This window comes from Mus caroli, unplaced genomic scaffold (assembly GCF_978045245.1).
Source record: "Mus caroli unplaced genomic scaffold, Mus_caroli_1 scaffold_7, whole genome shotgun sequence".
In the NCBI taxonomy this organism is placed as follows: domain Eukaryota; kingdom Metazoa; phylum Chordata; class Mammalia; order Rodentia; family Muridae; genus Mus; species Mus caroli.
This window is the reverse complement of record NW_028227262.1, coordinates 4,358,298-4,375,535: the sequence shown is the minus strand read 5'-3', so window position 1 is coordinate 4,375,535 and position 17,238 is coordinate 4,358,298. Positions and strand designations below refer to the sequence as shown.

The 17,238-nt window shown below is 36.8% G+C and overlaps 1 protein-coding gene across 3 annotated transcripts in view; it reads right to left on the bottom strand.

Moving 5' to 3' along the window:
• Positions 1-17,238, bottom strand: part of Kras (KRas proto-oncogene, GTPase) — a 33,564-nt gene that overhangs the window by 4,660 nt on the left and 11,666 nt on the right. The window contains exons 3-6 of one of the 3 annotated variants that reach the window (XM_029478156.2): positions 12,938-13,116; positions 10,982-11,141; positions 4,007-4,122; position 2,211 (exon numbers count right to left, since the gene is read on the bottom strand). In XM_029478156.2, coding sequence (XP_029334016.1) covers position 2,211; positions 4,007-4,122; positions 10,982-11,141; positions 12,938-13,116 — 456 coding nt within the window. Of the gene's footprint in view, positions 1-2,210; positions 2,212-3,998; positions 4,123-10,981; positions 11,142-12,937; positions 13,117-17,238 lie in introns of all 3 variants that reach the window. The other 2 variants (XM_021164782.3, XM_021164783.2) reach the window with 2 other exon arrangements.

The following is a 17,238-nucleotide window of genomic DNA, read 5'->3' as shown; positions in this document are numbered from 1 at the left end:
GTCTAACAAATGGCTTTTTCCCAAAAGGCCTTGATTCCCACTAATGTTTCTCTACTAGCAAACTTAGCCACTCAGCTCCCCATGCCTGCTCCATGTATGGTAGGTGTCCATACATCTTAATTGTCCCCCAAGTTTCTGGACTTTAGACAGTAAGCCACATTATCTGTAGATATTAGTGCCTTAAAAGCTGTGATGCCCCTGTCCTCTGATGATGAGCGAAATTGTCTGACCAGTGGTGTACTTGACCACCCACCAAAATTGTCTTATTACTGCTTTACCATTTAGCTATTCAAAATGTGTCATTATAAATACCCGTCTTCAAAGAACATTCAACATTAGTCATTAAAGCCTACACCTATGTTTCATTAAAGTAAAATACCTAAATGAGTTGTGACTAAAACTGATTCAGTCAAAGTAATTCCCAACCTCCTAACCCCAGGAGTGATAAGTGCATTCTAGGAGCAGAGCTTCAGGAGCCAGCTTTAGACCTTCAATCCCAAATTCACACTAGCGTCAAAGGAAAGCTGAACAGAACGTGGCCATGCTTCATCTCGTGTGCTCATCCTGTAGGAAGTTCTGAAAGGAATCTTAACCTACCAATGCTTCCAAACCTCGACACTAGAGGGGTCTGGAGAATGAGCACCCAACAGTCTAAGCCACGGTAAAAGCAACGGCATGCTGGGCCTTCACTCCTTTTTTTTTTTTTTTTTTGGTTTTTTCGAGACAGGGTTTCTCTGTGTAGCCCTGGCTGTCCTGGCACTAACTTTGTAGACCAGGCTGGCCTCGAACTCAGAAATCCGCCTGCCTCTGCCTCCCGAGTGCTGGGATTAAAGGCGTGCGCCACCACGCCCGGCTGGGCCTTCACTCTTGTAATCACCTGTTTCAGTATTATAAATTGTGCAAGTAGCATAATATGTATTTAAGCACCCTATGTTAAACACATTATCTTCAAAATAATTGAATGTCTTAAGTGGCAAGATTTTTCCTTTACCATATTACTAAGATATTTTGTAATTTCAAAATAATAACTACTTATATACTTTCTTCCAAGTTACTCTTTCAAGTTTTTATAGTTAACTCATTTTGACACAGATCTCTAATTCAGGAAACATTCACCCAGTACTGTTGAAAATGTACAACATGAAATGAAGCTTGCTCACATTTAACAAACAGAAACTGGATAATGCCAGTATCATCTCTTTGAATATGAGTGGATAAATTTATATTGCCTCTAACCCCAATCTGCACTCATTGGTGCTTTTCACCTCCTGAAATCCATTACTGATACAACAAGCAATACAGTGAAGGCCTAACTAGATTGTGAGGTCCACTCAGACAGATACAGGAGACAGATGTTTCCTTCTGTGCGATCCTTAACACACAGTGGGAAACTCTTCCAATGACATAATAAAAGTGCCTATAATTCAACAGCACTGTACGACTTAGGGACATAAGACACTTGAAATGGGATAGTATCTTTTGTCTACATGTGTGTGTGTGGGTGGGGGGTGGAGTGTTGGGGGGGAGACCAGTACATTTAAGTGGAGGCCAGAGCAGGACACTGGGAATCTGTTCCCTCACTCTCCACCTTCTTCCCATGAGGCAGAGTATTGCAGTGAAACTGGAGCTAGGCTGGTAACCAGCTCACTCCACCAGTTACTTCTGGCCCCTGTCCCAGCACTGGGGGTTACAGGTGTTTTCTGGCTGGTTATTTTCTTGAATTGTAGGGATTTGAACTCAGTGTTCATGTTTGTGCAGCAAGCACGCATATTTTCACTAGCATATTCACTAATGAAAACTATCTCCCAGATACTCCCCCGAAATGGAGTCTTACCTAACTCCCTTATCCATCATCAACTCCCTTGGATCACACATTATGGTATCTACCCTATTTCATCATCTTTAAAAAAAAAATCCATTTATTTTTCTGTTTGTGGTCATGCCATAGCACACATATGAAGATCAGAAGACAACTTAAGGTTCTCTCCTCCCGTCGCATCTGAAGGATCAAACTCAGGTCCTCAGTCTTGACAGCCATCTCATTGCCCCCCCCCCCAAAGTATTTTTACAATGAAGGAAAGTACCAATGATACTAAAACAATGATGCAGAAAATAAAAATCCTGAGAAAGATAGCTGTAAGACAGTTTTTAAGATGGAATAATACACAACCATTTAGGAGACAAGGAAGACAGAATTTGACAGCACTTACCCTCTTGTCAAGTTCTGACAGTATGTGAGTCTCCAGCTATGTTAATTCTAATTAGATGACTCTGATGTTAGAGAAATGTCATAGCTAATGTACAAAGGGCAGTGGACTCCTTGCTCACCTGGGAACTGAGTCTCATAAAGTAGCACCCCATATTTTGCTAATTATTTTGTTTAGACTTATCCCTTTCCTAGGATGAAAAGCTAATTTGTATGTACTTATCACTATCAAATACAAACTTTAAATATTTATCTCACTATAATTTTAAATATAAAATACACTTTTTCTTTATGTAGAAAGTGCTACATGATTAGTGATTCAATTCATAAAACCCACTACTAACAGTTACAGCAGTCAGTGCTACAAACTGCATAACTTGGACATTAAGAGCAGAGTGCTTCAATGTTTGCTTGAATACAATGTAAAGTGTACTACATTCTCTAAATATTGTTCTATTTTAAAGCCATCTAAGAAAGGGGAATAGGGTTAAAATTACCATTTTAATCTGGTCATGGCCATTATCTCAAACCTTTAACTTTTTAAATTGTATTTTAATGTTAAATTGTACCACAGTTTCTAAAACTAAAGTATGGCTTTACCCAGTCACAAAGGTTTTAACAGTTCATAATCCCATTAGAGTCCCTGCAAGTTGACCACTGCTTCTGCATCTAAGTCTCTGAGTCTGAGACACTGGGACTGCTCACGTCCTCAAGGAGCACACACTTCAACATGAGGCTTTATCACCTCACTGAGTGAAGAATGTGCGGAGTTAGACAAAATATAACCTGGGTTGATTCAGATAGCAAAGTCAGAGTCCACTCGATCCTTACTAGGAAATACCTATATCCTAGAATCCCAACATGCAATGGGCACAAAGCTAAAACATAAGGCCCAGCTCTTCAGGATTCTTTTGTTTAATAAAAGAATGATACATAATGCAACAAAGGAAGCCATATAGTTAAAAATAGTATATTGGAAATACACAAAGCCACAATGGCCATTTTAAGGAACTGTAGAGATTCTTATAGACAAGGGAATCACACGTTAGCTGATGAATCAAACTAGGAATACTGGTGATCCAAACAAGAGGCAAGGCTAAATGGAAGGCAGAAGGAACGTGTGTGTACGGACAAATCGGATAAGATGATGTTGTTTTAGATATAAAGTTTCAAAAGACTAGAGAAGAGGGAGAGTGTTAAGGACCACAGTAATGTGTTTAGAGATACTGACAGTGAGCTCACTGTCTAAGTCACTGTCTAAATTTACAAGAAAGAGACTGTGCTATTTACTTGTTGCTGATGTCATATCACTGTACAGGAGAAATCAATAATAACCTAATAATGAGACAAAGCCATAGCACAGGAACCTACAGCTGCTTCTAAATGGGTACAGGAGTATGGCTTGTTAGGCCTTTCCTACTTCTAAGCCATATATATATATATATATATATATATATATATATATATATATATATATATATATATATACTTAAAAATCGCTGGTTATCTTAAAACTTGATTTCCCTCAAAAATAAATTATTAGTTTCAAATATTTAGCTTACTTAAAACTAATGAAGCCAATAAAGCTCATGAGAAATGCAGATCAGTCTACTGTAGCCATCACATGTGTCAATTATATACTCAAACTTAAAATAAATGTACTCACTACAGAAACCAATGACAAGGTTCTATCGTTTAATACCTCAGAGCAGAACCACATCTAAGTGGTTCTGACCGCTTTGTTACCTCTGAAGACATCTGCTTTGTACCAGAATGAATATGCTCAACTTACCAGATTACATTATAACGCATTTTTTAATTTTCACACAGCCAGGAGTCTTTTCTTCTTTGCTGATTTTTTTCAATCTGTACTGTCGGATCTCTCTCACCAATGTATAAAAAGCATCCTCCACTCTCTGCATTGTAAAACACAACTTCTTTAAAGTCTGTTTCATTTGGAAGCGTAATTTACTGGGATAGCCATGTGTAAGACCTTTGAATTATGAGCTTTACAGTTCAGAATTTGTTTTTTGTTTTTTTTAAGCAGACATCAGATTGAATAAAATTGAGATGCAGCGTTAAAACATGAGCTAGAACCTGGTTTGTTCTCAAAAGTGTTTATGTTGTTTGGGATTAAAAGCTTAAATGAAAAGCCTAACTGTATGTGTACGCTTCTCGATACAGTAATTGTAAGTTTGATGAATTGCAGTTGGGAAAAGTTCAGGCTTTCCTCAGATAAAGGGAGACCTGTAATTGCCATACACCACTGATGCCCGCCTTTTACCCAGTGGGATGGCAGAGTGAAAAGACAGACGAGGAACATGAGGCCTTGTTAAAACAAACCCAAAAATCCATGTCCTAACCAAGGTGAGTCCAAATACTTCTATAGGACCCCCAGATTCATCGTCAGTTAGTTTCTAGTCAATTTCCAGGTCCATCAGAGACTGCTACCACAGTGAATGGGAAATTACAATATTTAAATGAGAAGTAAAATGGGCCATTTAGCAAAACAAGAAAGCTTCACAAACCATTTGAAATATATAAAATAGGAGCAATACATGTCTCCTTAACAGCCTGCAGAGCACTGTTCAGACATGCTGCTGTGTGCCTTCCAGTTTCACTTATATGTAGTTTATATGTGCTCTGCCTGCATGTATGCCTGTGCACCTGTGCACACCTGGAGCATTTAAAGGTCATAATGAATCACATCTCCTAGAACTGGAGTTAACAATGGTTGTGAGCCACCATATGGTTCAACTTTCTCAAAGAAAAAATTAGGCAACATCCTAAAAAGTGCAACGTACTTATAACTATAGCACCAATTTCTTAAGTAAAACTCAACAAAGTTTTTATCTAAGAGCAATATCCAGAAACTTCACATATACATAGTACAAATTTAACTTCAGATGTAATACTGATGTCCATGCTCCTAAAAAAAAAAAATAAATACTTATGTGGTAAAATACGCCAGATTTCCTATTTAATTTAAAACATTTCATTTTAATAGTGAATTGCCTATGTAGGTGACTGGTTTATTTTTTATTTTCTACAATCAGTAAAATCAATGTTTCCACTGAACCAAAAATGATAAGGTGCACCTAGGATCTCCAAAGCGAATACACTGAAAACTTGAAGCCAGGCAGGCAGAATCAGGTAACTCAGCACTAAGGGCAATAAGCCAACCACTAGGGCTGAAATCCTGCATGTTTACATCATTTGTAGCCTTTAACAGTTAAGAAGATAGCTCAGTTATTTAAGGCATATTATGTTTTACAAATCTCTAGAGTATATTAAGAACTGAATCAGTGAAATTCAGTAATTTGCCTTTAAAATTCATAAAATTTTATGTCAGCAAAGTAGGCATTTAAATAATGATTCCATATTAAAGTATATACTTCTAGCAAATATTGTGTGTCATCCAGTGAAAAAAATTTTAGTGTATTTTTTATTATTTTCAAATTAATTTTCATAGTTTTTAACTATTTTCTAATAAAAATTATTATAGCCCCAGAAAAAAAAAATCTTCTTTAAAAATTGTGTGTGTGTGTGTGTGTGTGTGTGTGTGTGTACGTACATACACAGGTGCCTTTGGAGGCCAGAAGGCGGCCCCAGATGACCTGGAGCTGTGGTGACTGGTGGGTGTAGGCGGCAGGAGCCACAGCCAGGGCCTCTGCTCTCGAGAGGGACCAGCACTCTCAACCCCAGAGCTATCTCTCTAGCACCCCAACATAGTTTTGTTTTAATGGAATCAATTTATACATATCCTAGCAAGAAAAAAAACATTTTCAATTTGTAAAATCATTAAATGTTGACATTTTAAATAAAACCCCTACTTGTTAATTCTTAGTAGTTTTATCATTCATCCTCAAGACAGAAAAAAGCTTTACTTATTGATTTACTCATCTAGCACAAATGCTCACATTATATAAAGTAAATTATTTAAGACAAATGACTTGCAAAGTATTTAAAGTATAAAGTATGACTGGTCAACTTTTGTTTCATAAATAATTATTCTTTTTTAATTTGAAAGCCAATGAAAAACTTCTCCAAATATTTACGCATTTCTTTATAGAAAGAGGCAAACCAGGCAAAAGCTCATATTTTCTTAAAATCTTAAAGAATGTAAATATACCTTCTTTTTGAAAAAAAAGTTCAATGTCACTGTAAAGGTCAATGTGCTATGAAGGGAGAAAGGAGGGTCTTTGTCCTCTAATTTAACAGAAGCACAGTCTGATTGTAACACACTCCTGAATCAGTTGGCTGTGTCTGTGGCTTCAGTGAAAGAAAGCATCCCGTCACCAACTCAAGACTGTATGATTGTTGTTTCCAGCAATGCAGAGAGAGAATTGGAAGCCAATAATTAAAGAGACAAAGAGACAACTACCCATCACCAGAAATTTAGCATTAGGATCTCAGTAGCCAAGAAAATTAAAACCAAGAAATATTTACTATTGAAAAACTTTCTCTTTCTTAGCTTTATAAATATGAAATTTAAATGAATTTTAAAGTTATTTACCCACATTTTGCATACTTATTCCTTGAAAATAAACTTCAAAGTTACACAGGTATCAAGAGAACTTGAGAACACTGTCATTTATCCTCGCCCTGCCACCAACACTGGCTCTTACTTTTAAATACTACATAAGCTACATCATTATAAATATGGAATACTGATTTATTATTAAAAACTTTGAATTAATTTTTAAAGATAAGGCAATTATGACTACATGTTTAGCCCCTAAAGACACAGTGATATATACTTGAGGATATGACATACCACCACATTTGAACACTTTCAAATGACACTTAGTAAACTCTAAGGGCAAATGAAAATATCTATCTATAATCAAGGATATCCAAGTTTAAGTATGTAACTCCTCTTTGAACAAAAAGATCTAACAATATTTTCAACTCAAAGCAGACTGAGACTATGAAAATAGAGCACCGCTGTAGTGAACTGTTAACAAATAATACTCTTTATCTGTTCTCAGTAAGACTATAATTTATTAAGCATTTTATTCCTTTTGAATTTGTAAAACTTGCTGAAATCTGTGAAGGGGATGAGATATCCATGTAGCATCAACTATGACTCTACACAGATACTAGAACACCAGCCTTGGGGGGGGGGATAGAGAAACTAACCTTGTGTTCTAATTTTTTCCCCAAGAAACTCCATCAAACTATAACCCATCTCAAGAGCTATTGAAGTACAACATAGCAAGTGTTTAATAACTCATAAACTTCAGAATACTCATTTCATTGCACCTAAGGTTTTAAAAATTGTTTTGCTTTCTTAAATAGCTTTATGATAAGCTTTCTTTCAGAAATGCCTTCTATCAACTAGTTTCATATCTCTAGAAAGTAATTACAAGCCAAGAAATTAATCAGTATTGGGTGATTTTTAAGTCTGAAAACTTTCTACACTGCTCAAATTCAGAGCAGCAAATGTAAAAAGGCTGGACCAGTCCTTCTGAAAACCCTGCTTGCCATCACCTGACACAAGCTCATGCTGACTTTTGGTTTTAGGAGCCTGGCAAAAAAACAGCCTTTCCCAAGGTGTCTGTGTTTCAGTTGCAACAGGTTTTCCTAGTGTGCTGTCCAAAGAAACCAGAAAAATCTGTTAATTACTAAGTGTCTTGATAAATGTGAACTAGCACTTTTATATACTAGGAATATCCAGGTCACATACTAGAACACCAGCGAAAATGTATATCCTTTATTCTTTCAAAGGAGTAATAGACTGAAAGAACTAAAAGGCAAAAATCCAGCTCAGCACAGTGCCATACATCTGTAGTCCCAGGGACTGGAAATGAGAGCTGGGGGGGTGGGGGTGGTCACTTGAGCACATGAGCTCCAGAATAGTCTGAGCAACACAGCAAGACCCTGTCTCAACGTGGGCAAAAAGCACACACACACACGCACACGCACGCACACACACAAATCTATTAATCATTATATACTGGCAAGGTACTATGCATTTAAAATTAGCAAGAAATGTACTGATAAAAATACACATGCTGTAACTATATCTTAAAAATAGAATATAACTTCTTTCATTAAATATACAAATTTTGCTTTAAACTAGAAAAATCAGCCTGTGAGTTTTAGGCTGAAGGACTTATTTATCTACTAGCGACTCATCAGTTGCCATCTAGAGAGGTTGAGACTGGCACACTACAACCTACAGGCCAAGTACAGGCAGGGTCAGCCGTTCTGGTATTAGCTGACAGCGAGTTTTAATTTTCAAGGCTTCTTAGGGAAAATAATATATAAGATAGCACATTGCCATCTGGGCCTCTGTAGAAAACAATTGTCATGCCCTGACTTGTATCTCTGAGAACTTCTGAGTGAATACTCAGTTTCTATTACCATAAATACAAGCCTTTTGGTGCTTTTTGGTAAGCTCATGAAAAACAACAAAAATTCAAGCAGAAAACAGGTTCCTGACAAAATACATTAAGGACAGGTATACATAGCTAAAATAACAAATAAACAAATAAAAAAGTAACAAAATACTCCCCAAAAGGAGCTTCAAATCTTCACAAAAATTGGAGAGGTAAAATTTATTAAACTGTACCTCAGCTGGGCAGTGGTGGTGCACACCTTTGATCCCAGCACTTGGGAGGCAGAGGCAGGTGGATCTCTGAGTTTGAGGCCAGCCTGGTCTAAAGAGTGAGTTCCAGGACAGCCAGGGCTATGCAGAGAAACCCTGTCTCGAAAAAGAAAAAAAAAAAAATGTACCTTAGATATTATAAATTACCAAAATTATTTGGAGTAGCTCTTTAGAATCTTCCAAAACTTTATAAATATTAAATTATTTTTAAGAACCATTAATGATTTTTCAAAGCAAATTAATTTCTAAATAAAACAAGTCCAGTGAAAAGTGAGCATCCAAGTTATAGTTAGGCAATATATTGTTATATAAAAAAAATCAAAATACGAATAAACACAAGAAGGGCTAAGCACTGCTTAAGAAGTTTCTGTAATCTTACCTCTATACATGCCAGATGACTCACATTACCTAAAAATCAAATTTAAGTTCTTGTATTTCTATACCATATGCCTTTAAACTATCAGAGTGAACTGGGCATGGTAACATATGCCTGTGATCTCAGCACATGGGCAGTAGAGGCAAGAGTTCAAGGCCAGCCTCTACTACATAGTCAGTTTGAGATTTGCCTGGGCTGTCACTGTCAAAACACCAAAAACTAAACACAAATGAAGAAAGCAAAACATTTTTTAAAGGTGTAGGTAGTTGTGTGTGTGTGTGTGTGTGTGTGTCACAAAACATTGTTAAAGCTAGAAAGCTATTTTAAAAAGAAAGTAGGCAGTGTTCTAATCAATAATGAACCACAGCACACCAAAGTATTAATGTCAAACACAAATCATAAATTAAATGCAGTTATTTAAGGCTCTTACCAAGTGAGAAAGTGGAGTGCAACCCAGAGGTAACCCAGAGACTCCGTTCACTGTGCTCTATGACCTCTACTCAACCTGGGCCCAACTCCCAAGCTAGCACTGCCCAACCATTCCAAGGAATGCACAATCCTGGGCTCCAACACAAGCCCACTGGACTACATCTGGATGTGACTTTGCAAGGTCAGTTGGTTTGTGTGTGTGTTCAAGCGTGAGAAGCGCTTCTGCGTTTACAGCCCAGGCTCAGGCTTTCCCTGTCCTCCGTGAGATGTCAACAGCGATATTTACTAGTATGAAAGGTCCCTTTACAAGCTTAAACAATGGAAAGAGTAAAGTGTGGTGGTAAAAATCTATATAGTATGTTTTCAATAAAATTCCTTACATTGAATTATGTCATAAGAAGTCTTAGGGGAAAGTTACAGATATTATATTTTCTGTACTACTTCTAAAGAAAATCAAGAAGACATGGAAATAGAACATAGAAACAAACCTCTTCCTGTCTTTGGAGTGTGGGATGGACTTGAATAAAATAGCTCCTCTACCATGAAGCCTAGTGATGTACATCAAGTCTCTATAAACTCTAAGTCAACTGTGAACAAACTGGCACACAGGAGATGCCCACATGACCAATCTCACTACAGAAACTCACTTTTTAAGAATGTCTAGTTACTTTCTAAATATTCCCTTATTTTAATCACAACATTCTCCCTAAAGAATAGCTCCACAAAAAATTTCTGCCAAAATGTTATTCTTCAAATACAACAAAATTTAATCTAAAAACAAATCCTTAAAACTGCTTCTAAAATAGAAAACTCAAAACTTTATTCCATCATTCTTTGTCTTTATCATTTCAGTGGAAATTTTTTTTCCACATTTCTTGAACCCTACATGTAAAATGTACTCTAGGCGGAACAAAAAATTTCAATATGAAAAGAAATCAAACTACCAGGCATAGTGAAGTACACCTGTCATCTCAGCACCTGCAAGACAAACTTAGGAAACTGAGAGTTCAACCCCAAGCTGGAGTACACAGAGAGACCATTTCAACACTCCACCCCCCAGCATCCCACAGAGGGGCTGGGGGGGAGGAAAGAGAAAAAAAATCTAAGTAATATTATGGTCCCTGGATAAGAAGTACTGTCCACTCAAGAGAAAACATTTGCCAAATAAACATTATTTTATTTTATTTTCTGTTAGGATAATAAAAAGACTGGAGAATCACATTAGATGATTAACATGTAACAAGAGTTATGGTAGCATGTATACCCTAATGATGCCATCAGGAAATGAAGATCAATGATGAATACCATCTGGAGCACCAAGCAGAGCACAGACTCACGTCTGTCCAGTTGTACTCACCTGTCTTGTCTTTGCTGAGGTCTCAATGAACGGAATCCCGTAACTCCTTGCTAACTCCTGAGCCTGTTTCGTGTCTACTGTTCTAGAAGGCAAATCACACTTATTCCCTACCAGGACCATAGGCACATCTTCAGAGTCCTTTACTCTTTTAATTTGTTCTCTGGGGAAGAAACAAAGTGAAGCAGAAGCATAAGTAACACAAAAATACTTCAAACCTCGCCCTCAACTTCATCTCACAGAGCTTTACTGAGTGGTTTCTTCACATGAATCCTAGTTTCTACCAAATTGTCTTCACTTTCCTTATTTTCCCTCTAAGACAAAAAAAAAATCTTACATATCTGTTCACTTACATATATAAAAATAAGAAATATACAAAGGTTTCAAACATTTTGGTTGAAAATTATCTTAGCAATATGATACATATATGTAAATGTGTATGTATACAATTGAAAATATTTTTATCCAACAGATATGGTGACTCATGCCTTCAATCTCAGCACTAGGGAAGCAGAGGCAGTAGGACCTCTGTGAATTCAGGACAGTCTGGTCTACATAGTGAGTTCCAGGCAAGCCAAAGCTACATAGTAAAACCCTATCTCAAGAAAAAATGTGAGCCGGGCGTGGTGGCGCACGCCTTTAATCCCAGCACTCGGGAGGCAGAGGCAGGCGGATTTCTGAGTTCGAGGCCAGCCTGGTCTACAAAGTGAGTTCCAGGACAGCCAGGGCTATACAGAGAAACCCTGTCTCGAAAAACCAAAAAAAAAAAAAAAAAAAAAAAGAAAAAATGTGTTTGCTTTTACCAAACATGAGTTACCAGCATCAACATAACTGCCATTTCAGGACTCCCTGCCATCTGTGGGTAAACATTCTGAGACTCTTGCATGAGTGCCTGAAACTGGGGATAGCACCAAACTCTTCCTTCATAAACTATCTTCTCCTACAGTACATGTCAATAATTCAGCTTAACTGACAATATAGTAGGAGAATAAAACAAAAAAATATAACAATATGTAATAAAAACTATTCAAAATTTAGAAATCCTTCATTTTTTGAAATTTCCATTTCATATTTTCATACTTAGGTGAGGTGCACATGAGTGAAACATCAGACAACAAAGCTATAGGTAAGGGCTCCTGCATTACTCAGACACAAAGACAATCATGAAAGATTTCAGTTTCCATGTTTAACCACGCATATGTGTGTCTGCGTATAGGTACATGCATGTGAATTCAGGTGCCAGTGCAGGCCAGAAGTATTCAATTCTCTGGAGATGGAGTTCCATGTGGTTGGAGATGCCTTAAATGGACATTCACCTAGAATTAACTTTGGTTTTCTGGAAAAGCAACACAGTCAATAACTGCTGAGCCATTTCTCCAGCCCTGAAAACTGATTTGTTTTTTTTAAGAGCAACACTAAAGGGAATACAATGTGTATTCTGTTCAAAGTCTCTTTTATGTTTTGTTGTCAATGCAACGTATAAATAAATTCTAAATTTGGGGGAAAAACCCCTTATAACCATCTAAACATATTAAGAAAAAAAAAAAAAACCATTTAAGGCCACTGCTTATCCAACCAATGAAATTCTGTAGTTAAATATGATTATTTTGAGGCCATTCGAGTAACACCATCTCAAACCTTTTTTTCCATGTTTGTTTCTGGTTGATACGGCTACCTATCTAAGAATGTAAAAACCTTACTTTTCTAGTGCAGGGTAGGGTAGGTAAGAGTACAAAGGCCCTGGTGTCAGATAGCACCCCTGCTATCTGTACAAACAAGGACAAGTCATGTAACTGCTGTAACCCTAAGAAATGCATTTGTAAAACAGGGATTCTGCATACTTGATACAAATGTTTTCAAATGTAAATAGATCATGCAGGCATAACAATTAGCAAAGAATCAATAAATGTAAGCTATCATTACTTCACATGCCAACTTTCTTATTCAACTTAAACCCACCTATAATGGTGAATATCTTCAAATGATTTAGTATTATTTATGGCAAATACACAAAGAAAGCCCTCCCCAGTTCTCATGTACTGGTCCCTCATTGCACTGTACTCCTCTTGACCTGCTGTGTCGAGAATATCCAAGAGACAGGTTTCTCCATCAATTACTACTTGTTTCCTGTAGGAGTCCTGAGAAGGGAGAAACACAGTCTGGATTATTACAGTGCATCTTTTACAAGGTGATGTAAACAGCTCAGCAATAGAAGACCCCATTCAAAACAGGCAAAGTACGGCAGACAGTCTCCAAAGCAGACAAGTGGCCAATAAGCACTTGAAGAGATCATTAAGAGAACTGCAAATCAAAACCATTAGACACCATTGAGCACCCATTAGGATGGTGATTGGCAAGCACCTTGGGAGAAGGAGGTGGACAAATCTCTGTGAGTTCAAGGTCAGCATGGTCTACATAGTGAGACCTTGTCTTAATGCACTCCTGGCCAAAGAAACAAAAACAAAAACCAGAAAATAACATATTTGAGTATTAAAAGGGATGTGGAAAAACTAATTGCTAGGCAGTGCTACTAGGAATATTAAATGTTACAGGAAAAATAGTTTGGCTTTGGAAGTTAATGTAGGATTACTGTATTATGGTCCAGCAATTCAATTCCTACACACACACACACACACACACACACACACACAGAGAGAGAGAAATGAAAGCAGAGCTTATGTAGCCAAAACATAGAAACAACTTAAGTGTCATAAGGGGGGACAATATTCTGAAAACATGCTACAATGTAGATGAATCTTGAATACATATGCTAAGTATCATAAATCAGACACCAAACATTTTATTATTTCATGTATACTAGATACCTAGAATAGGAAAACTCAGAGAGACAAAACAACAGAAGTTCCTCTAGAGACTAAGAAAAAGATAATTAGAATTGCTGTTTAATGAGTACAGAGCAAAAACTTTCTAAATGCAAACAATGCTAATGGTCACACAACACTGTAAATATAATAATGCCGCTAAACTACACACTTAAAAACAGTCAGGAAAGATGGCTCAGCCATTAAAGGTTAGGTTCACAACTAACCAAACCAAACCAAACCAAACCATAGGAGTGGCAAACCGATTCACACACACACACACACACACACACACACACACGGTATGTGAAGATTAAGACTTGTAATCATATAGATTTAAAATGTATTAAAAATTAATACTACAAAAATGGCGCTCACAACTCTTATTCATGATGACCTGGATATCAGACCAACTAGTTTATAAATCAGCTCAGATCAGCAGGCTAGATGGCTAGAGCCTTTCTGTACCTGCTGAGCCATCTCACCAGCCTTAAGGGTTCATGTCCTTGACAGAGATAATTTCTACAGAGATTCAGCTCTTGCTTGTCTCTCTTTTGTACTGATGCTAAATATATTTTTTGTTTAGCTTTTGCTTTTACTTTCTGAATTTGTTTTCTTCACGCTGAGGATTAAGCCCAGAGTCTCACATCCGCTAAGCATATGGTCTACCACTGAGCTGTAATTAGAGCCCCACAGTTTAGTCTCTTCTACTTCCTAAGCATCAGCATTACAGGTGCCCCTGTACCAACAACTTACAAAACTCTCAGACCTCATTTGACAGCACACACATAAAGTGACAGCTGTCTCTGCAGGTATTTTGTAAGATGTTTCTGTAATGACCGTTCACTCATTCAAATAGACCAAGACACTGGGAAAGTTGTCTCACTGTTCCTTTCCTGATGCGTACTGACAGCAAAATTCTGATCCACATGCAGGTATCATAAAGTGTAATCCACAGCCTACTTATAAGCTATGCTGCTAATTGCAAACAATGAGTTTATGTTAAAAATTCAGTCACTGTGAAGTTATTTGACTACAGCCAGTATTCTCAGAAGCATGTAGTCCCCGTGCTACATGAAAGACAGGGCACTTCAACAAAAACTAAGGGTCAAAAATGCTAAATAACAAAGTGTGATCTGGAAAGAAGCCACAGGTCTGAAAAGAAAGCAAAAAGCAAGCAGAACAAAAAGTGGTATTTAGGGCTGAAGAAATGGCTCAGCAGGTAAAGGTACCTGTCACTAAATCTGCCAGCCTGAGACTGGTCCCAAGATCCAGTGGAAGGAGAGAATCAATACCCACAATTTGTTATTTAACCACTACATACAGCAGAGTATGCACATTTGTACACACACGAAGATTAATAAATTAACTTAAAATGATACATGTACAGTAAATATTTTGTTCCAATTTCAGTGTTATTGACAAAAAGTAGGGAAAAACAAAACAAAACTCTGTATCAATGTAGCATCTAAAACCCAAGAGGTTTTAAAAAAAAGCTTAACACACTTCCCCACAGGCCAAGATCTATCTTGCCCACTGTTTTGTATGCCCCAAGATCAAGACTTTACACACTAAATGATTCTGAAGCCAGCAACTCCGAGACCCTGAAGATGATGTGACAAAGACTCATGTAGCCCTCACAGAAAAACCTGCCAATCCCTGTGGGTAAGCCAGTAAAATAACTTCACAAATTTGAGGTATTCTGAAAACAATGTTTTCCTTTATTAAAAATAATCATATTATCAAAGTACACATTGTCAAAGTTCAACCAATTTAAAAATAGATCCAACTACAAGACTAGTTAATGATGGAACAAAGAAAAACACCAATATTTCACATTTTAAATTAGTGTTATTTCCTGCCTTCGAAGAAGGCACACCAGGTAGTAACTTACTACTGTCCTCAGGAAATCAGGACAAAATAAAGTCACTTAAACTCACTGAGCACAATAAAAGAACAAATAAATAGAAGTTATTCCATATAGGGGAATTATCTTCAGCAAAAGTGACTTTTTTTCCATCTATGAAGTAGTATAAAACTTCTAAATAAAATGTACTCTGCCGGCAATAAGGCACTGGAGGTGGAATAAAATCATTTCTGGTGATGAGGCACAGTCCTTTCAGAAAGCAATTTTGTAGTTATTTAAAGTAATATAAATGTTCATAGCCTTTGACACAATGCCATTTATGATGATTTTAAGAAAGTTAACAGTTTAAAATAACAAGTTATATACTAATGAGGTATCTTAAAATATCTTACAAAAATTACATTAGGTAATCAATAATAACTCACAATATTACACCATTTGTCTATTCTCAAAATATCCCATAAATCCAGGCACCTACCAGCACCACTACCCCATCAGGCATCCCTAGAGCACATGAAGGAAGGTACTGACTCGGACAGGACACTTAGTCCAAGGCACTGTCTACTCGGCAGGCACTGGTGTACTTCCTGGACTCCTAGGATGTGTTCTATTCAAGGAAGCAGAGGACTGTTCTTTAAATGTTGATCATGTCATCTACTTAGTCTCTCAGTTCTATTTCCCTTCTATTTTAAAAGACAAAATCTGAAGAACATTCCTTCTCCAACATTTCCAACGTTGCCTGCCCACCCCCAACATGCTTTGAACTGAAAAGTAGCAGTGCTAAGTCTTAAATATTGCAGGAATCAGTAAATATCTGTTGAATGGATGCATCTATTTAATATAAATACATGCAAATATGAAAAACCTAAATGTAATTTTAATTACAATTATGTTAATACAAACACAACAGAATTTTTAAAAGATTGTACTAAAGACACTGCTCATCTGAAATGAAACCACATTTTTATTTTTATTCATTTTATTAGTTTGCAAGAAGGGTTTTTTTTTGTTTTTTTTTTTTAATTAACAGTTCAGCTTTAAATATTCTTCAGTGTTTTGTTTTTTGGGTTTTTTTTTTTTTTTTTTTTTGGCTTTTCCGAAACAGGGTTTCTCTTTATAGCCCTGGCTGTCCTGGAACTCAGAAATCCGCCTGCCTCTGCCTCCCAAGTGCTGGGATTAAAGGCGTGTGCCGCCGCCACCGCCCGGCTTTCTTCAGTGTTTTAAGTGTCTTCTAAAGCTAAGTATAAGTTTACGATAAAATTTTAAAAGATTTCATAAATTTTAATATGGTAATAGTAATTTTTAATTATAAATTCTAACAAATTTAGTATATTATACTTTCATTCAAATCATATTATACTGACACAATCAGAATAATATAATTATTTTAGAACATATAAGACAGAAAGCTGAGGTTTTTCAAGTATCTTAAGGTTTTCAAGTATCTTAAATTTTAGACCATGAAGAATGACATCAATTGAGGAACAACTGCTAAGATATGACAAAACAGCCCGACTTTGAGACAGACATCTGAAATCCCAGAAGGAGGAGATCAGTCTGAGCTATTTTAC